We start from the raw sequence: 22456 nt of genomic DNA, 5'->3' as shown, positions 1-22456 counted from the left end.
CCTGGTAAACTTTTTAACATGACTGGTGATGTTAGCACAACATGCGCTTCAGTACTACATGGGCAGGTGGGAGATTAGGCCTTGTGAGCTTGTATGTACCATAGGAAGCTCTCACCAATTGAGCCAGGTCCCCCCAGCTCACTTTTCATTGCATTTATGATATAATGAGCTGAAAAGATTTTCTTTGGTTTCTTTTTTTTGTTAAATCTTTGTTTTGTTTTCCAGCAGTTATATTTTTAACCCAAAAATGGCTAAGTTGCTGAATTGGGAATGGGGATGGGTACACATCAGAAATGTTTTTTGGGGGTTGGATAAGTTTTTGGTATGTTTATAGAAATACACACATGCATATCATATCATTCTAATTTAAATTCAGGTTTCAGTATGAAAAAGATCAAGCTAGAATCTCATGATATATCAGTTCAGAATTCACTAATCAGCAATGTAGGTCTTAAAAATATCTAAAAGATCAAACTAGAATCGCTAAACATTTCCACATTTAAAAACACAAATCCCAGATGTGTACCCACAGGAAATTCCTTTCAGAATTCAATTCCCCTACATTTTGTCCCTTGAATCTCCCGAAAAGGTCCCACAATTAAGCAACTTAGGAAAAAGGCATATAGAAAATTTTCCTTACTCTGCATTTAAAATCCACATACAAGTCCAACACTGATGAAATTTCCAAAAAAGGTCTCTCAGAGATTCTAAAGCATATGGTAAATTCTCTAGGAGATTCCAGCTTGTGATCAGGATCAGATTCTGACTGGCTTGGATAAGGAGAGTGAAGGATGAGGCAAGGGAATCAGAAGGATACAGTTACACCAAAACCTTAATATTTATCCATGGGGGCTGTTGGTGGCTTAGTTGAGTTAAGTAAATGACAATCACAAAGACAAAATGTTCAGTTTAACATTATGGTAAAAGCTTCTATAATGTAAGGATGGAGATGGGACTGCAAAAATTACACTGAATCTCTGCCTATAAGTGCTCCAATTCTGAAACACAGAGGTAGGCTTAGGCTTATCCATTGACTAAGTTCAACTGTCACCTCAAAATGTTCTCATGGCAACTACAAAATGCCCATCAGCCTTTATAAAAGGAACTTAGTCTTATGATATTAAATTCTTTTCCCCAATGCTTTCTACTTAATGTGCTATTTATTCCATATGAAAGCACTAATCACCTTTTTACGAATTAATATTTCATTAACAGCATAAACCTCTAGAAATTGACCCCTATTAAGTGGTTAGTGTTGTGTAATGTTTTTACAATCCACCCAAAAGCAAAACATCGGTTTCACCATTCTCTATGGTAAAGAGGAAGAATCTACTGTTATCATTTAGTAAGATACTATAAATATCACAACTCCAAGCTTTCTATTACTTGAATTGCTGAGAAACTTCATCATTTAGTAAGATACTATAAATATCACAACTCCAAGCTTTCTATTACTTGAATTGCTGAGAAACTTCATCATGACCTACTTAATTGAAACTTGAAACAATATAAATCCTTTATTCGAAGATTTTTAATCCGATTTCTACTATAAAATTAGATTGACCCTAATAACTATGATCTTCCTTCAATTAGTAACTATTGAAGTGTTTAGTGTTGTGTGATGTTATTACAGTTCTACTATAAAATTACATTGACCCTAGTAACTATGATCTTCCTTGAATTAGTAACTATTGACGTGGTTAGTGTTGTATGATATTATTGCAGTCCATCCGAAAAATAACACAGTTTCACCATTCTCTATTGTTGCGAGGAAAAATCTTCAGTTAAATTCAATGTAACACTAGTGCTAGGGTATGTCAAGATGAGTTTCTAGGAGAGGGGGACAAAGGCCTCAATCCTGGGATGGCAGGGGGATGGCTAGGGGACAGTGGCAGGGGGGTGGTGGAGCAGGGGTAGAGTGTTGTATACTATACATATAGAACTTGAAATGCTAGCTATGAAATGATGTTTCAGTATAACATACCTCATTGAAATACTTGAACTTAGTAAAATTGCAACATGAACTAGAACTATTGAACATTTAACATAGTAAAACGTACATACCCAATAGTAACATTAAAAATTGAAAATTGAAATAGAAATTCAAGTGCCTGTCCTGGTGGCAGCGTGGTTGTGGAATAGCAAAAGTGAGGAGTCAACACGAACTAAAACTATTGAACATTTAACATAGTAACAAAGTACATATCCAATAGTAACATTCAAAAATTAAAGTGAAAATAAAAATTCAAGTATCCGTCCTAGTGGCAGCATGGCTACAGAATAACGGAAGTGGGGGTTACTTAGGTAGTCCAAGTACCTGGTGTGGGGACGTCTCAAGGACAGGTACTTTGAGGCTTTGGGAGGGGGTGCAAGCCCCCAAGTCTCATTGATTAAATTATATAGTATAATACTAAAAATTACAACTCAAAACTTTCTATTACTTAATTTGCTGAGAAACTTAATCATAATCATCCTTTATTTCAAGATTTGCAACCTGATTTCCATTATGAAATAAGAGTGAACCTAGTAACCATAATCATCCTTAAACCATCCATTTTGAAATGTAAATTGCAGGTTATAAAAAGACATTTCAGTTATGCCAAATATTTCAACAATGATGAAAGTTATGTGATACTATGGAGAGATCATAAAAGTTCCACTAAAGGAGGCTAATAATCAATGCACATGGGCTAAAACTCAACCTATTGAACAAACAACTTCTATATATATATATATATATATATCAAGGATATAAGTACCTATAAATTAGGCTAACCATAAGCAGTAAAGTATGACATGGCATGGTGAATGAGTCCAAGTACTCTTGTTCACTTTCCAACTTAAGGACAAAGACTCACCGCTGTGTTTTCAAACATCCGCAATACAATGTAAGCCATATAATCCAGCTCTCTAGTTTTATATAGCCGGTGGAGAGCATCATTGGAAACAAGGCTGGGTTCTCCCTGCAGTGAATCGTCCAGATTGCAATAACGGAGAACATTCATTAATGAATGTATATGAGATTCCTGTCATCCACAAACATTAAAAATCAGAAACTATAATGTACCCACCAGGCAATGTGAAATGGATCACAAGAAAACCTTTGTCAGATATGTAATCATAATATACATTTTACATGAGTGAAAATGGAACAAAGAAAGGGGTTATGTTAAGATCAACAGATACATTAGTATTATGAAAAGATAGATTTGAAGTTAAGTAGGACAAAAATGAGTTGAAGCTACAAAAATAGTATATATAAGGCAATTAAGTACTTAAGTTATCACCATCTGAGGACAGTATAGGTACCAAGGAACTTCTTAATAGGATTGTGGACCACATTATATAAACTATAGCTGTTTCCTTGTTTGTTTATTCACATAACCTAATTTGAAAGGAATCCACATTCCGGTCCTTGTCCCCATCCTGGTACCCACACCCCTAAATCTCTCTGTAACTACAGAAACTGATAAAACAATCTCTAAGGTTCAAATAGATGATTCATGGCTTATATTTCATTTGAAAAAGATGAAAGTTAAAGCTTCATGTTATGCTGTTGAAGCCCCTAATCTATCTTGCTTGCTCAAGTAGCTTATTGTCTATTCTATGTTTACAAATTCACAGAATTCATCTAATTCTTCCAAGTTCCAAAGTAATTACTGTGAAATTTAGATATCATCAGACCAAGTGAATCCTCATTATATTAGTGTAAATGAAGTCACTGGATAATCACAAGATTCATCTATTTTTTCCAAGTTCCAAAATAATCACCAAGAAAATCAGATACTGAATCATCATTACATTAGTGTAAATGACGTCATCTTCATCTAATTTTCTAAATTCCAAAATAATCACCCAGAAAACCAGATGCTATCAGACAAGTGAATTTTTGATCTATAGTGTAAATGAAGTCAATAGATACCAAGGACTTGGCTCCTATACAGATAAATAATTAAATTGTTAAATACCAAATCCAGAATTCTTTTATGGTATTATCTGTGTTCAAGATGAAACGTATTTTTATGTTTATCTTCTAGTATGGAATACTTCTTCCCTTGAATACCTTGAGAGTTAGGCTGACACCCAAAGTGATGAGACGAGATATGAATCACTGTTTAAACTAGCAGCACTATTAGGCATTCTCCATTCACTAAATAAGTGACATAAATAAAATGACTATGGTACGAGAAAGATGATCACTAAGGCACCACTAAAAAATCTTTTATAAAGGAACTGTCTATCTATTTTTCTGACTGAATTTTTCTCACAATTCTGTTGTCAGTTAAGACTTAAGCCTAGCCTCACCCTGATTCCCCAGTTCTGATTTTCTTAAGAAATGGAGGACTATGAGGTATTTCAATCAACATGTGATTTCTTAGAAGCTACGTCTCGGTGAAGACAAACCAATGAAAAATGAATTTATTAAGTTTGCCGGTGTATGTGCGTGGGACATAGTCCATAATTTGTGAAAGATGATAGATACAACAGAGGTATCTGACTTGTAGAAGAACGTAAAATTATGGATTCTACATATCAAAATACTATGAGGCTACGAGCAAAATATTTAACATAGAGCATACATATATTGGTCTAGTCGAATCAATTCCATACTAAACTTACAGAAATAAAAAAATAAAATTAGAAAATAAGGAAACAATGTGAAGGAAGAGGCAAAAATAATATTTCACTAGTTATAATTATAAATGGGCCGATTATAAGAAATGAAAAGTTGTACAGCCAAAGGAATTGATTATTCACCACACTACATGACCAAGACAATTATTTATTCTTCTCAAGGATATATTATCTGAATGTGATATAAAAGAATATACAATGTTATATTATCTTCTATATTATGTATCTTCGGATTGAGTTAATCGTAAGATACAATGTTGATATATAATATTATAATTATATAGTATACTACATATATATAATATTATAAATATATTTTATATTATATACTATATTATATATAATACATATGTTATATTGTGATTTATATTGTTAATATGTATTAACTAATAATGATTGATTATAGGGACATGTCTCCTACTCTTATATTTATAAGAGATTGGGATCTGCATTTGGAACATACCTATAACAATGGCAGTGTAATTGCATTTGCAGAAATCAATCCATGTTACCTAACATGGTATCAGAGCCAGACTGCATCTGTAATGAAAGACGATTGATATTCTGTAATGATTAGAAATCACATACAATTAAGTATCTGCATTCCCATTTGATTGAACAACAAACTTGGGGTGCCTGTCATTACTAATAAAAGATCATAGCTAGTGAGACACAAAGGAAGCACAGACATTGATCCAATACTGTGCTGTCATAGCAACCCTGATCCAACTTAGCATGCAACACTTCGCAATCGAAGGTACTATGAGATTAGCAGATTCTTACCAACACAGAGATAAATTGTAGAGAGATCTATAATAATGTTGTATGAAACTATATTGTGGACCACCCTTGTTCTTCATCCTCTGCACACGACATCCATTGCGTGGCTATTGGACCAGATATAATATTTGAGTTGGGATCTTACGCGGAAGAATCGGTGAATATCTTCATATATTCATTGCAGACCCTGAACATCAATATAAATTCTCCTTGACACTGCTAACCAGATCAGAGTTGGAAGCGCTTAAATAGAAAACAAACTAATTAAAATGAGATCTGACGTGTACAGGAGATAGAAGAATATCAAGGAGTAAATCAATGGTCAAAGAAAATTTAAAGTCAATTCTGTAGGGATTATAATAAGCAGCGTACATATTTTTCAAGCTACTGGAGTGATTATTATCGACAACCTTTAAAGACAACTACTTTGATGCCAAATAGTAATATGTTAAGCATGTTGTAATATTTGATATGTAAAATATTTATCTTTCCCATTCCTGTGGACAAAGGGAGGAAATTGAAGTTTTTAATCCTTATGCGGCAAATTAATTTTGTCAGCCGAATTCGCATTAATACTTGAAAGTATGGTAAATGGACATTATAAATAATAGGAGATTTAATATTTGAAGAGACAAAAAGTTTATTATGTGGATATATTATCAACTACGGCAATAGTTCTATGTGATTGATAATTTGTTGTGAGGATGATGTTTTATGCATATTGAACTAACTAAAGGACATGAGAAGAGTTTATATAGCTGCAGCCACTCACACACAAGGTTTATCGGGTATATTTATTATTTACCTTGTCCTGGCCAGATAGTTCATACAGTAGCATGTTGTGGTTTCATTGCACCCAAATTACAGAGCCGATAGAAGTAGAGAAGCATCATGGGAGACAAACAAAACAAAAGGAAAACACATCCACTTGAGAATACAATTATGACAAGTGAAAATGGATAGTTGATCTTTTATTCAGTGTCGCTCATATTGACATTGCAACATTCTTTGAGCGATTTTATTGAGGAAGGGAAAATTTATTACTGCATCAGGGCAACAGATATTTAAGATTGGCCATTCAAGGAATTTAATAATTGTTTTATTTATCATAATTAACGCTTAGTAATACCTCATACCATGGGAGAAGTGGATTAATCTTCAGCAAATCGTGTCTCCTAGAGATTATAGTTGGCATAAACAATATTGCAGATTGTTCTTATCTACTGCAAAATACAAAGATGCTCATAGTGGACAGTGTCGCGAGCTACAGCAGAGTAAAGTGTTATATTGAATTCAAAGACCATTTAAATGTTGTGAAGTTAAGTAATTCAAATACTAAAGCTGGTGTTGAATTCAAGATCCATAAATAGTCATTATGCCAATATTGGCAATGAGGGGTTGTACCAAATATGATGGAGAAATGACAAACTATTGTGGAAGATGACTCCTGTCTACACTTAAAACATACATCTAAAGGAAAATTGTGCCATACAGAATATTGGTAAAAATAAGTCTAAAGAAGTTGGTGACATCATATTTTAGTCCTCTACCTACTGGCAGCCTCCAAAGCATGTGTTTACTGGTAAGTTTTGTTGTGTATTAAAGAAAATAATTGCATGTGTCTCAACAAATCTATACCAAGGGTTGGCAGCAATTAGAAGACTCACAAATGGATAATGTTGAAGAGTACAAAGTAAATGGGGGTACCTTTGAACGCATTCAACCATATGTATGGGAGTATGATCGAACAACATGTGCAAAGCTGTAGCATCTTTATTGTTCACACGTAAAAAGAGATGTAGCACAAACACTAAATTTGTAGCAAACAAAATTTTTAAGGAGATCAATCTAAGAGAAGCCAAACTGGTTACCAAACAATATTCGACAATCTAGATTCTAAACTAACTAGGCATTCAATATACAGAAACAAAATCATCATTCAACATTGCTTCTGAAAATTGCACTTGGTACAGCAGATATGGATTTTATTACTATCAGCAGAAACCAGTATCGATGACTCCAAACTCCAAATCTGCTTTTAATATTTCTTGAATATCTCAAAAGTTTTAAGAACAATCTTAAAAAGGGTGTTGATGTTAGTCTAGAAGGAAAAGTGACTCCATGGAGAAAAAATTACTAACCTAGTATGATTGAGATCGTGTAAGAAGGGTCTCTTTTCATGACTAATGAAGTTTTAAAATTGATTTATCAATTCAGTAAATTTGGAGGTTCATTAGATATTTGGTTGGAGTAAGAAAAAGAACAAAAAGAAGTTTTCATTATTTGATATGATACAAAATTGTTTGACAATATAAGAAAGGGAACTGCACATTGTGGGGGGGAAATGATAAACAATGTTCCATTCCCACTTGAACCATCCATAGAAAGGAAATGTTACATTCTCAAATAGATGGACCCTCATGCGCAGATAAGTATTCTCATCTTTTACATTTATCTACTCATTATAGTCTCTCTCTTATTTGTATTTCTATATGTACTAGATGAACTATTCATCCTTCATCTTGTTCCTTTGTATCTGAAGATGATCTTGCAAGAAAATAGATTGGTACCTTACACATGCTAGCAAATATTGTTCAGACTCAATCTTATGACAATAGCTCCGAAGAAGTTGTGGTCTAGAAGTCATTAGTCATCTGATGATCAAGCTAGATAAAGCAACATAGGAACTCAGAAGATTGATACTTAAAGGGAGTCTGAAAAATACTTGTGTGTGACTTCATAATTTTGATGGGCCTACCCATGTGTACATCATGAGGAAATTGATATCAAATTCAAAGTGAGTCTGACACGAATTCTTGGGGGAAGAGAGTCTCTAAGGGAGTAACTACTAGACCTAACTTCCTAGGATCATTGTTCAGAGGGAGAATTTTTGAGGTGCAATCCTTTGTGAATGATATCTTCTCTATGAGGAGAAGTTCTAAGTGAAACTCCTTGTAATGCATTCCTCTCTATAAGAGAAAATTAAGGTGAAAGCCTTTGTACCACCCTCTGACTAGGTTCATTGTGGTTACTATTTCACATATGATATGTAATGAAAGGTGTCGATCTTTCATTGATATATAGAAACAAAAGGTAACCATTGTAAGGTGACAATCTTGTAAACGCTAGACCTATTATCATGACAAACTTCATTAAATTGTTGTCCCAGAGTGTTGGAAGTCATGATAACGAACGTATCAACTAGAACATAACTATTGTAAGGTGATGACTTTATCAATAGTTGATCTATCTCCTAACACCAAAATGTGTTGGAGCAAGTGTTATCATGGATATTTGGGCCGGATTTTTCTGGACACCTTGATAACCAATTCATCATGGTTCTTCAAGCCAAATTTTGCTGGACACCATGAAAATCAATATGTTACAGTTCTTCGTGCCGGATCTTGCCAGACACCATAACTTGAATCTATCTTAGCCACACTTAAGGTAGTGTTCAAATCTTGTATTATAATTGCTTAAATTCTCTCTTTGCTAAAGAGGGAGTGTTGATAAATTTAGCCTCATAGTGAATTGAAGCAAATTCCATATGTAATATATGATAATATCTATATGTGTGTGTTGATGGATTCATGTTGATATTTGTAAATATGCCATTCCAGGCATATCACATTCAGATGATATATCTCCATATGCTTGAGAGCATATTGTGTTCCATAAGCAAATCCTCCCTAGCTAAGAGGGAGTGTTTAGATTATAGCTATAGTTGGATTGATTTAATCGTAAGATACAATGTTGATTGATTGATATATATATATATATATGTTATATCGTGATTTATATTGTTAATATATATTAACTAATAATGATTAATCATAGAGACATGTCTCTTTATTAGACATGTCTCCTCTTATATTTATAAGAGATTGGGATCTCCATTTGGAACATAACTATAACAATTGCAGTGTAATTACATTTGCAGAAACCGATCCATGTTACTTAACAACTACTACATGAGATATATGAAGATATAGGTATACGATTATCAATTGTTTCACAATGCTCCTCCATTTGGGTTATGATTTTGTCTAGTACAAATGTCTTCAAGGTGTATAACATATTCTAAATTAACAATGTTCTTTTATGCTTCATGATGATGTGTCCCCTACCAAATTTCCCCGCACCTGTCATGGTGATAGGAATTTGTTGTCCACAAAGACAAACCAATTTTGCCAAATCAAGTACTATCCCCAAAACACCACTTTGGGAGCAGAAGGGTGCAAGGGTACAACTAGAATTCCTGGGGATGGCTAGGGGATGACTTGAAGTCCCCTACCCATCTCAGGGACTTTTGGTTGTTCGCTATGGGTCAAACCATTATTGGATTGCCAGTGTTTAAAAAAAAATTAAATAAGGCATTTTTTAATTTGAATAAAAAAAGGTCCCTTGGCCCACAAGGGCACCCAAACCACATTTAGCAATACCAACACCTAATCTAAGTATAACATAACTAAAAAAAGAAGAAAAATAGTTCGAAAAGGAGCAACTGGTCAACGAGTGAACAATAGTTGGAGGAGGTTAGCGCATCAAATCTACTTGATTTAGACTCTTAGACTTGTTGGAATCACTGGTGTAGTTACACCAAAAGCTTGCGCTATCAATGAACATCACAATAGCCAGATACAAGGATCCACCGGAGGTGGTTAAGCACACGTCACAAATCCATTTGTCTATGTTGAGCAGTACCTTAACCTAGAGGGGACGGAGGCACCAACCTCCCAACAATCCCCCCTCAGCATGACCAGAGGGATTTGTACCCGTAACCCAACGCTATGATACCACTTGTTGGAGTCATTGTTTTCGTTACACCAAAAGCTCGAGCTATCAATGAACATCACAACAACCAGAGACAAGGATCCACAAGAGGCAGTTAAGCACATGTCACCAATCAATCAGTCTATGTTGAACAATACCTTCACCTAGAGGGGACTGTCATGTCCCCTCTTTTAGCTCAGTCTAGCAGAGACATGTAAGTCAGCTTATTATGGGGTCTTGTAGGATGATAGGGTTGGATAGAGACCCAGTATGGTTATTCAGTGTTGGGGACTTGATGTTCTAGCAGTTATTGATCAGTTGGGAGACATTCCTTGTTTTTAGGAGGCAGTTCCTACTTTTTAGGAGCTATGATCTTGCCTGGGGTTGCGTCTCCATGAGATTACTCTTTGGGTTCAATTTCAGAGGGTTTGGGCTTGTTTCCTAAATTTTAGGAGCATCCCTAGATTTTAGGGATGAGACTGTTAGTGGATCCTTGATTCCCAACTTCAGTTACAGACATGTGACAGGATGATTTTATGGTTTGTGATGTCAATTGGGCATTTTGTGGCTATTTGGGTTATATTTTTAATATTTCCTAAGTTGGCGTTTAATAATTGAATAAGGCTAAGTTATTAGCCATTTTGGAGCAATAAGGGGTCTTTGGCCTCATCTGGATGCGTATCCTATGGTGTGATAGCTCGTTGGAAAGTTCTTGAAATTCTCTAAATCTTTCCCTTTGGTCTCAGGGTAATTCAGTGAACAGATTTCTGTCTATGAGGAAAAAGGTCATTTTCTAGTAACATGACCACTTTAAAATAAGAAATTATAACACTTTCACTACCCAACGCCACTTGAAGACACTTAAGGTTTGATTTGCAATTGAGAGGGGTTATAAGGAGATAGAAGTTTCAATCTAAGATCATCTTTTGCATATTTGACAACTTGTTTATGAATTTGCTCTGAATGGGCGATTTTTACTCTGGGACGCAAACCCCAGGTTAGTGATTGGCTAGGATGTAGCCCTCAACAATCTTTGGCATTGAATCTGTTTGGCATTGTGCGTGGTGATTAAGGACAGAGGCATCAATTCTCATTCGAGTTTCAGCGTGGCATATCATCTTTCCAGTTAGGACGTGGTTCATTGCAACCTGTGGGACGCCATTTGCAGCAAATACACCACGTGGTGTATAGAGTATTGCTTGTATTCACCTCCAAATGTATGCTGGATTTGAGAACAATCTTCACCTTCCAGTTTGACATCAAATTTGTATGTGAGCTTTGGGAAATGCATTGGATTTATTGCTTGGCTCTATAATTCAAACGAATCTGCCTGGTACGGTTTGCAATAATTTCTGATTTTTACTGAATACCTTATTTATTTCAGTCTTGTTTCATGGTTGTTGTTCCCTATTCCTTTCTATGTTATAAAACCATCAAAAACAAACAAACCTTTCTACACTTCTGTCTAGTTCTGCAAGAAAACATAAATAAACAAGAAAACAAATTTAAAAATATAAAATTACAGCAGATTAGCAGAAGAGATCCATCAAGGATCTTTCAGGGACGGAGGCACCAACCTCCCAACAAGACCTACCATATACTGACTATGGACAATTATGTATTATTGCATGTAATATTCTTTCGCAACAATTAGCTGAACAAGGTAGTTTTGTCTTGAAGTACTCCCTCACAAGTCAGATAGGAGTATGCTCTTGGAGCTCGAATTGGCGTATGGATAATGGAGATCATATGGAGTCAACTTGCAGCTGGTCTTACTACCTATTTGCTATACAATGTGTGAGATTGTTCATACAGTGTATCAAGCTGATTGCACAAGTGGGTTGTGTGTAGGAAGAGTATCACGATATGGTGAAAAGGAAGTGAGTTTGGTGTAGAAATGGATGGTGTTGGTTGTTGTATGATAGGAATCACTGGGATCTGACGTATGACAAAAGAGTAGTATGATGGAAGGGGAAGAGCACATATAATGGGTTATTAGAGATGGCATATGGGAAGAAAGAGAGAAGTGGGTGGAGGGTGGGTGGCCAAGTGGATTGCGTATGATGGAGGATGTTGGAGGGTGCATCAATGAATAGGAATCCTCAACTTCACTATAGCATTACAATTACAAAGGATTAGTACAAAAAATAATATTGCACTGGAACACAAAGAGATGAAACCAAGTACCAAAGATGCCACCAATTTGTATTAGTGCCAAAATATAAGTACAAATGAATACTTCAAATTTGTCAGATCTGAAGCCAAAGAGATAGAGCAAAATAGGGCAAGGGATGAATCCCATTAAAACTGCACAAGCCAAATAGGGAAGATCTTTTACTTCCGAAATGACAAACTACAACAAAACTCCCAATGGAATTCGCAAATATAAAATAAACCAAATCGCATCCCAAAAACATCCTACATGTTGGTCATAAATGTTGAGCTTCATGGAGGATTGTTGCAAATGTACTAATATTGTCTTTTTAGTATACATGTCTATTTGTTAATTAAATAATTAATAATAACAATTTTGAATATATATAATGATATCTCATTTATAATTATATATATCATTATTATTAAGTTTATCCGACTATAGCTACCAAACATCAACACTCCCTCCAGGCTAGGGAGGATAAACACGACATATTACACCATTGGTAATATTAGACATGACAAATTTTAACTATATCTTTGATCAAAAGATATCCAACATTTTGATATCACATGAGTATTGGCCTTTAGAATAAATGATATTCACCGAATACTCTGAGTAATGGTCTTTAGAATATCAACACTTGATACTCACCATCTACTCAATAAGCAAATGGTTTGCAAAATATCAACATATGATATTTGCCAAAGACTCTTTAAGTAATGGCCTCCAAAATGAGATGTAAGATATTCACCAAGTACTCAGTGTAATGGCCTCCAAAATATTAAGTCATATGATATTCATCATGTACTCTGTATAATGGCCTCTAGAACATCAATTCGCATAACATTCACCATATAGTCTATAATGTTTATAAGGTATGTGCACACGGAATCTCATAATGCTTACCATATAAACATCCACCATGCAAAGTATAATCTATCATGATCTGCATAGACATCGTAAGATATCCATTATAATAGAATATTAAGTTATTATAAGATCATCATCTTTGAATAACTTATCCAAATACAAGTGACATCATTTGGAAGTCGTCACTTCCTCATGATGTACACAGGGGGTAGGCCCATTAAAATCACATAGTCATGAGGTATACTCATGAATCGCAGTCCTCTTGATTGCTATGATTTATTGATCACTAGAAAATCTATCCCAATAGGATTTACTCCCTTTGAATCATTATGATTGAGATCATCGAAGGATGACTAAATCGTATCCTCTATCGGCTCCCCCTATTTCAAGGTTGCTTCTAATAAAAAGTCATACTTCCTCTTTTCCTACAAGAACATCCTTGGAAAAGTTCAAGGCAAATAATTCTTATAGTAATAAGAACAGAATTTCAAATAAGAGATTGACAACAAAAGTAATAAGGACAATACTCCAAATATAGTAAAATACTTATCTCATTATTTATTACTTTCAATATAACTTTTCATTATCTCCTCATAGTAAATTCTACTTAATATCCTTTAGAGCTAGTATCTCTTTAGAAATGCAAAACATAATATTTCATTTATGAAAATTCCTCTATTCCTAATAATAATTCAATTATATCAATATCTTAGAATTAACTTTATCGTAAGAATTATTTGTAATAATATTGAAAAATGCTCTTCAATCAATATTAAATATTGATTTTATGAGGACTTAGTTACTTTTTCATTAAAAACATAGGTAATTATATTGGAAAAATCCCACTTGCCTTTAGAAACTGACATCGTTATACAATTGCTTATTTAATTCGATGTCATTGGGTTCGCGGATCTGTAGTCAACAGAGTCTGATTGTACCACGCAATTTGTGGTACCCACGTGGGCCTCTCAATACCAAATTTATAAATGTCACCCTCGATGGTAGCATGAATATATACTCTTTTTTGGCGATAATTTATAAGGGTTGAACCAATCAAATATCATCATTTGTATATGCTTTAGTCACCAAGCATCATGTCTATGTATTTTGCAGTCGACATTTAATTCCTTCTCTGTAATTGGAATTCAAAGTCAATATTTTGTAGGATTTTGTCCTTTCACCTGTAATCTAAGAGAGATGTATCCTTTTATAATACTTATCCCGATCATCCTTTACAATTTGTCTTCCTAGGAAATACTATTTGATATTGATCCAACGTGTAATTGTATCCTGACAGACTTTGTTAATGAAGGTGGGTTTATTTTCCTTTTCCTAATACTAGTCCAGTGTGTCAATGTTTAATATGATGTCTTATATATCCCTTTTAGTCCACCTATCATTCCTTCCTAGGGAATGAGGCTTGTAATAAGTATTCTTCTCTACATCACTCCTTACAAATTAGGTATATTTGTTTGGACTTAGATTGATGCTGCTCCTGATGTACTCACGTGGCATGATCCTTTGTTTTCTCTCCCCTGATGTTCCTATTGCCTGTCCTACTAGATTCGGGCAGCTTCTCCAATGTCCTTCCTATAGAATAGGGAGTAAGGTGGTTGTCCATTTCTATGACTCTTACACTTACAAGTCTAGCTTTTGAGTGTTCATTAGCACTTTAATGTATATCCCATTTCTTCCTTGTCACATGCATCGCATATTTAATTCCCTAAACAAATATCTCTCCTTGTCGCTAGTTTCACGGTGATTCATATATATATATATATATATATATTCACCCAGTCAATTTGATAATCATGTGCAATACACAATTGGCTTCTCCCAATATTTTCTTATCACTCTCTCGAGATATATATCCATTCCCTTTGTGTAGTGTATGCATCCATATTCATCGACTATGGTATTTGCAACATCTAATATAAATACCTCAATCTTAATGCTACATTTTATCAACCGTTTAAATATCTGACAAATAATTTGTTGTGCATCTCTTTTTTCAAATCGTCTCTAATACCATGTTGAGTTTCATGGAGGATCATTGCAAATGTACTAATATTGTCTTTTTAGTATATATGTTCCAAACGCAGCTTTCTCTCTTATATATAATGAATATAAGCCACAAAGAGACATATCCCTTGAAGGGACATGTCTATTCTTTAATTTTTAAACTAATAATAATAATTTTGATTATATATATTGTTATCTCATATATAAAAAAAAAATTTAGCAGTATCTCATATAATTTATAATTTTTTAACTCATATATAATTATATATATTGTTATCTATATATTGTCATAGTGTCTCAATAGCCTAGGTTGGCTTAAGGCATCCTTAATCAGAGAAAGGATCCTCTATATGAATCTTGAAGGTAATTGGTCCACCTTAAAGAAACATACTTCCAACATATCTAATGGAAGATCACCCTCGCTGAGTTCTTTGCCAATCTTTTGTAGTGCCTTCAACCACCACTGTCCATTGCTGTTAGGTGCCATAGTGTGACCCAAATCCAAGAATCTCTCAATCATCCCAACAGCCTAACAAGATTACCGACTTTGATACCACTGTGATGTTCCATCCCAACAACTGGTCACAAGGTACTTGTCTCTTGGAATCCTCCCTCATAGGTCAGAAGGAGTATGGTCTTGGAGTTAGAATTTGGTGTACGAAAAATGGAGGAGACTATATGCAGTCAACATGCAGATGGTCATACGGTCTATCTATTGTACAGCATGTGTGAGAGATTGTTCATACAATGTATCAAGCTAACTCCACAAGTGGGTTATACGAAAGGACTATCAACATTTAGTGGAGGGGAAGTAGGTTTGGTGTACGAATGAATGGCCTTGGGTGTCGTTGTATGACGAGAATGACTTGGATGTAGTGTATGACAAAAAGGTCATATGATGGAAGGGTAAGAGCACGCATAATGGGTTATTGTATATGGCATATGGGAAGAGAGAGAGGAGTGGGTGAAGGGTTGGTGACTAGGTGGATTGTGTATGATGGAGGAAGGATGTTGGAGGGTACATCAATCAACAAGAATTCTTGAATTCAATGAAGCATTACAATTACAAAGGATTAATATAGAAAATAATATTGCACAAGAACATAGAGACATGAAGCCACGTACCAAAGATTCCACAAGTTTGCATTAGTGCCAAAATATAAGTACAAACGAATACTTCAGATTTGCCATCTGAAGCCAGAGAGACAAAGCACAAAAGGGTGAAAAACAAATCCCACCGAAACTGCACAAGCCAAATAGGGAAGCTCTTTCATATTCAAAATGCCGCACTACAACAGAACTCCCAATAGAGTTCCCAAATATAAAATAAACCAAATTGCATCCCAAAAACATCCTACACATAGGTCATAAATACCCCCATTAGAGGAAAACTCTAAAAGTGCACAAGTGACAAAAAACACCTACGACCAAAATTAAAGATGGCTCAAGATATAAATAAATCAATCAAAACCCCAAATACAAATATGTTTATTTTATTACTTTGGGCCCCCAAATTTATTAATTAAAGGTCCTATTATTATATTATTTATATTATGGACCAATTAATTAATTTAAATCAAGTAATTACATTATAAATTTGGGCACATCACATAGCAAGCTTCTATATTTATTAGTACTTTAGCTATAGTATTTTGTAAAGACCCTTGCTCAAACTGATCACAATCTGTCCAAATTTGCTGCTTGTAATTTTGTTAAACAAATCACATGCAACCCTGTAACTTGCTAATCTGAATGCAGAAATGTTATACCAATGATATTCAAGACATTTACTATTTGCAAAGAGTCCTATGATGTTGAGACAAGGTCCTTGATGCAATGTAGATTTCTCTTTTGTATTCTGAAATGTAATAGATGTAGTATCATGTCCTAAATGTGCAGCTATAGCTCATAGACATTACATCAAACAATTGACATACACCCTCCAATTTAACATTCAATGCTAAAAAACAACAAGTGATAACTTTCAACTAATGATATGGTATTAAAAATGCAATTATCTAATAATGAAGTTAATACCAATGCCAAGACTTTTGGCTTACAACTCATAATAATTCCAAACAGGTCTGATACAAAATGTTCAACTACAGCAGCTACCATGAATGCACATAAAATATCATTAAACTTGTATGAAGGAACCTGTTTGTGGATGGCTGTAATAATTTTCTCCAATGCTGCCTTTTTGCTTTGCTTTTTCTGATCTACTTTTTCACCTGCTTTTTTTGGATCTTCTTTTTCGCTTTGCTTTTTCTAACTGCTTTTTCAGATCTGCTTTTTCGGATCTGCTTTCAAAAACTCAAACCCTCAAGTAGTCTGAGTATACAAATTAAGCTCAACTTGAAATGGTTGAATAGCACTTCCAAAGTGCAACCTTTCAGAAAATCTTTCACTTCCTTAGTTATGCAATCTCTTGAGAGGTATCGTTCTCAAGGATTATGCTGAATATTTGCAAACCTGGATGGTGCCACAAATGCTCAAAAAGAATGGTAGTAAAATCATCAATTCCCATCTGTCCAAATGAGAGGCCAAGCCCTCTATTTATTTACTTTTCTAAGAAGTTAATAAGAACTTTTAGAAACATCTATTATTATGCACTTTTATAATAAATAACTTTATAAAAAAGTGCAACTCAACTTAGAATTATAACATGTAGGCCCAATATAAGAAGTAATGATTAAATATAAATAAAATAATATCTCCAAGAGCATAATAAACCATCCAATCTCCAAATAAACGCCAGAATGACTCTCATCACAACCACCTGTCTACGAGAGTCCGTGATAGACTGATCCGGCACACAAAACGATGTCAGCCAAAATGGGGACATTACATATTTACATTTTAATATTATAATTTATTATGGTCACCTGATTATGGAGTTGGACTTATGTGCTATTTGTTTACTATTTAGTATTTTAGTTATAGATTTATAATATTATATCTATTGTTTACATTTCAATCTTTTATGTCATTTCATACATGAAACTTGGAGTCATTGGGCATTTTTCCTATACGTATGCCATATTTTTACAATATAAGTATTTGAATTTTCTTAATTTACAGTGTATTGAGCTTCTAAAATGTCTATGACTCTATGGTGAATGGTTTATCTATGTTATGATATGCCTATTTGAAATCTTTCTCTAAAATAAGGTTCATCTTTTTTTTTTTAAATGTCTCCCATCGTCCCCTAAAAATTGGCTCTTGACCATGCCTATAAAAGAAACATGTCCCTGTCCCCTATGACATCCATGTCCCAGAAACTCTGTAGAACATAAATGCTCTCTGTTTAACAGAGTCTGCTATTGTATGTTGCTGAAAATTGTATAAGAATGAATAAGATGGTAAATATGTTGATTAGAACACTTTGACATCAACTGAATATGAAATTAGTAGACTAAAGAGTTAAAAGTCTTTGTTAAAAAGTTTCAAAGGCAATATGCAAACTGTTTAACAAAATGCCACTTTAAATAAGAGAAAAGATTGATTGAATCCGCTAAGGGATTTTATAGTGGTATCAGAGCCTAGGGTTCTGCCAGCCTGTGGTAAAAAACAACAATCTGAGATCAAGTATGGATCAGAAAAAAGACTTTGGTTGGTTAAAGTACTGCAAGAAGCTAGTGACAGGCTTTGTAATCATCAACCAAGGAATGTTGTTTTTAACATCTTGGATCATATGTAAGGATGTTTGAGTCAAGTGGAACACTTACCTTCACATTTTTTACATTTTAATCTTATCCCTGTGGTGTTTTCTTTGAAGCGGGACAAATTGATGAATTCAGATGTTGGAATTAGATTGATGGTTATTTCATGCCTTGGTGAGGTTTTGAGAATTTCAGCACCACATGCTCCCTATGATGATGACACCATGAAGAAGGTATTGATTTTGATAGTTTATAGTTATCATGGTCTTAATGATGTCAGTAGCATTTACTCTTTAAAAAGGTCTGCTATATTGATTTTTTTTTGCACAAGAGAGTAACCTCCTTTTGGATCTAGGATTGCTAGACTTGATTTACAATATGTTTCATCATTTCTTGGTTATAGTCAGGAAAGCACATGATAAAGAGGTTATTGCATAAATGCAAAATTTAATGGTTCTAACTATCAATGGGAATCAAAACAATTTCCCAACCTATTTTATCTATGCTATGGTTGTTTTGAAACAAGAGTGTGCAATTTCTTCATCTGCATTCAGATGATGTGAAGGAAAGCTAAAGTCATGATGACTGGAATAGAGTTTCAGGGAGTTTGCAAAAAAGAACAGTAAAAGAGAGTCATCTATGATTATGCACAGGATAAACTTAAATCCTCTTGCATTACAAAATAGTGCAATGATATAATCATAGACTCTTATTTCACTAAACCAGCAAAAGAAGGGTGTTCAAGATTTTAAGTGAGTTATTTAGAAGTCAGCAATGATAACTATAAAGAAGGGGTGAATTATGCTCGTAAGGCTGAGGATTCTATAGTAACTTCTAGTATGTCAATTACTTTTGATGAGGAAACTGTTCTTACAGATGGAAGCGAATTTAAAGATTCATTGGCTGAAAGTACTCATCTTGTGATAAGTATAAAACTTTAATAGGGTGAGATTTAAAAGATCAATTCATGGTCATGAAGGAAAGGATTGTGCAAGTACTCTCAAGAACTAACAATATTCATAAACAAATTGAAGAGCTTATATGGAATCTTCAAAAGAAGGAAAGGAAGAAAGGAATAACAAATGAAATTTCTAGTGAACAACTACAAGAAATCAAAGATGCATTACAAAAGACAAAATCAGATTACTTGCAATTACCCAGGGACAGGGGCCTTGCTATCATGGTCATTGAAGATTGAGAAAATGAAATTGATGACCTTTGCTTACAATTGAGTATGGCTCACTATTCTTCATACCAAGTAGAAAAGATGATAACTTTGCCAACTGAGCAAGAAGATAATTCAAGAATTCAAGAAATGCATATGATAGTTGAAAGGATCAATGAAATCCATAGTGAAGAATTGTTATCAAAACCCAACATAGGATTCAAATCAGAAAAATGAAGAGATTGAAGAAATTCAGTAGGAATTAGTGGTATTCGACAAGGGGCCAAGGACACTGATAGGTCATAGTGAACATGTAGAAATAACTCTTTTGCAGTACAATGTAATGTCCCCACTATTAGGGTTAGTTTGGGACAAATAATACTGAAAAATAATGGTTAGAATCACAACAATAACGAAACTAACTATATTATTCTACCCTCTAATTTAACCCCAATCTTAAGGACGTCCCCAGATCGGGCTTCCTAGCTCATAGCTACCTTGCCGTCTTCTCGAGAGCGCACCCCTTAAGATTCTTCTTGGATGGGTATCCTCTATCAAAGGCCAATCACATATGCATATGTTGACATCATCAGAATATTCTGGCTCATTGATTCTCGACCATGGCGGACAATGGAGATCTTAATATCTCACATGCTCCATGCTTCGAGTCTCATTAATCTCCATGGTGTTAACCCCATGAGCTAACACAATATTATTCACAAGTATGATTCATTAATATAAATAAACATAATTAAACAAATATAATCCATAAACATACCTTTCTTAACTTCTTCTTTTCTTGGTCCATGTGGCTCTATCCTTAGTCGGGCCTTCAATGAATCATTCCTTCTAGATTATCTAAACTCTATATCTACTTTCTAAAATTCTTCTTTTTCTAATTATAAGGATAAAATATACTTTTTTGTTTCTTCTTTTCCAAGAATCACAACCTTTCATAACACAAATCCTTGAAAAGTCACAACACTTCGTAGTTATAATCCTTTCGAAAAGACACAACACTTCATAACTAAAATCCTATGGAAAAGTCTCGATACTTTATAATCACAATATTTTTGAAGAGTCGCAACTATTCATAATTATGACCCTTTTGAAGATTCACATCCTTTCAATATCATATTTCAGAAAGTCACTTCCTTATTTTCTTCATATTACTCCCCTCTTCCATTTTTCCTTTTTGAACTCCTATCTTCTCTTCTTTTTTCCCACTCTCTAAAATAATCTCCCCTCTCTTTTATATCTTAATTTTAAGAAGTCATGTCTATTTGTTAAGAATCTCTTGACTTTTCATTATATTTAGTTAATTTATATTATTCTATGTTATATTATTTGTTTACTTACTTATTTGTGTTTATTATTATTTATTATTAAAGTCTATTTAGAATGTTAACATACTTTCTACACTATTGTCTCTTGTATTTAATTTTATTAGAGGTGGCAACAGAGAGTAAGGGACTTCCAGAGCAATTAGTGAGGTAGGATACCTTAAACAAGCCATGTGACAATCTGCACAACCAAGAAGATGATGCAAGGACCAAACATGGTCAGAGATGGCCTCAATCCTAAAAGGATAGGCCCGAACTCTAGGAGAACAATACTATGGAGTGTAAACTATCTACATTTGATAAATTGTCGAAGAAGAAAAACTTGAACACACTCACTAGAAGCCTAGTCAAACTCCATAAGAGACGGCCCTAGTCAAACTCCATAAGAGAAGGCCACATGCTCAATAAAACCCCAACCAGACCCTACAAGAGAAGGCCCCTATCCCATCAAACCATACAAAACCGTAGGTTGAACAAAAGTGTCAAGAAGTGTCATCTTGAATGGAATGCCCTAGAAGTGGTGCCTAAAGCACTGCCTCTCAATAGAGCAAGGGACCCAAACCTTGTACTGATACAAGGATCCAAAAATTTGACCCCCAAGTAGGTATAAGATGAACCAATCTCGATCGTAGAGCCATCAAAAATGAAGTGAAGGTGGGAGGTTTTACGACAATTGAAGATCATTACTTTTGTCTTACCCAATTTTGCAATCAACTGTCTCATATAACAAAAGAAGCCAAAAAGTCCAATTTCCTTTGAAAGTCCTCAGGGGAAGAGACAAAAAGAACCACATCATTAACAAAATGGAAGATTTAAACCAACACATGATGAATAAGGCAACCATCACCAGCAAGAAGGTGCTCAAGAAGGAACTCGTTAAGCTCATTAATATAAATATTGAACAAAGTAGGAGATAGGGAGAACCCTTCACACCAATGGTGCTACAGATAAAGTTAGAGAAGCCAATGGAAGTCCTAAAACGACCAAGAACCGCCTCCATAATGACATGATAAGGAGATCCGAAATGTCAATGTCAGTCACTAAAAAA

General features: G+C 34.4%; 1 protein-coding gene across 10 annotated transcripts in view; it reads right to left on the bottom strand.

The window, feature by feature from the left end:
- Nucleotides 1-22456, bottom strand: part of LOC149575463 (inositol hexakisphosphate and diphosphoinositol-pentakisphosphate kinase VIP2-like) — a 272894-nt gene that overhangs the window by 6603 nt on the left and 243835 nt on the right. For all 10 annotated transcript variants that reach the window (XM_089815209.1, XM_089815206.1, XM_089815210.1 and 7 more), the window contains one exon: nt 2859-3026. In XM_089815209.1, coding sequence (XP_089671335.1) covers nt 2859-3026 — 168 coding nt within the window. The remainder of the gene's footprint in view (nt 1-2858; nt 3027-22456) is intronic.

The sequence above is a fragment of the Cupressus sempervirens genome, chromosome 2, assembly GCF_028749045.1.
Source record: "Cupressus sempervirens isolate cs-2001-9-10 chromosome 2, ASM2874904v1, whole genome shotgun sequence".
NCBI classification, from domain to species: Eukaryota; Viridiplantae; Streptophyta; class Pinopsida; order Cupressales; family Cupressaceae; genus Cupressus; species Cupressus sempervirens.
This window is presented reverse-complemented; position numbering and strand designations above follow the sequence as displayed.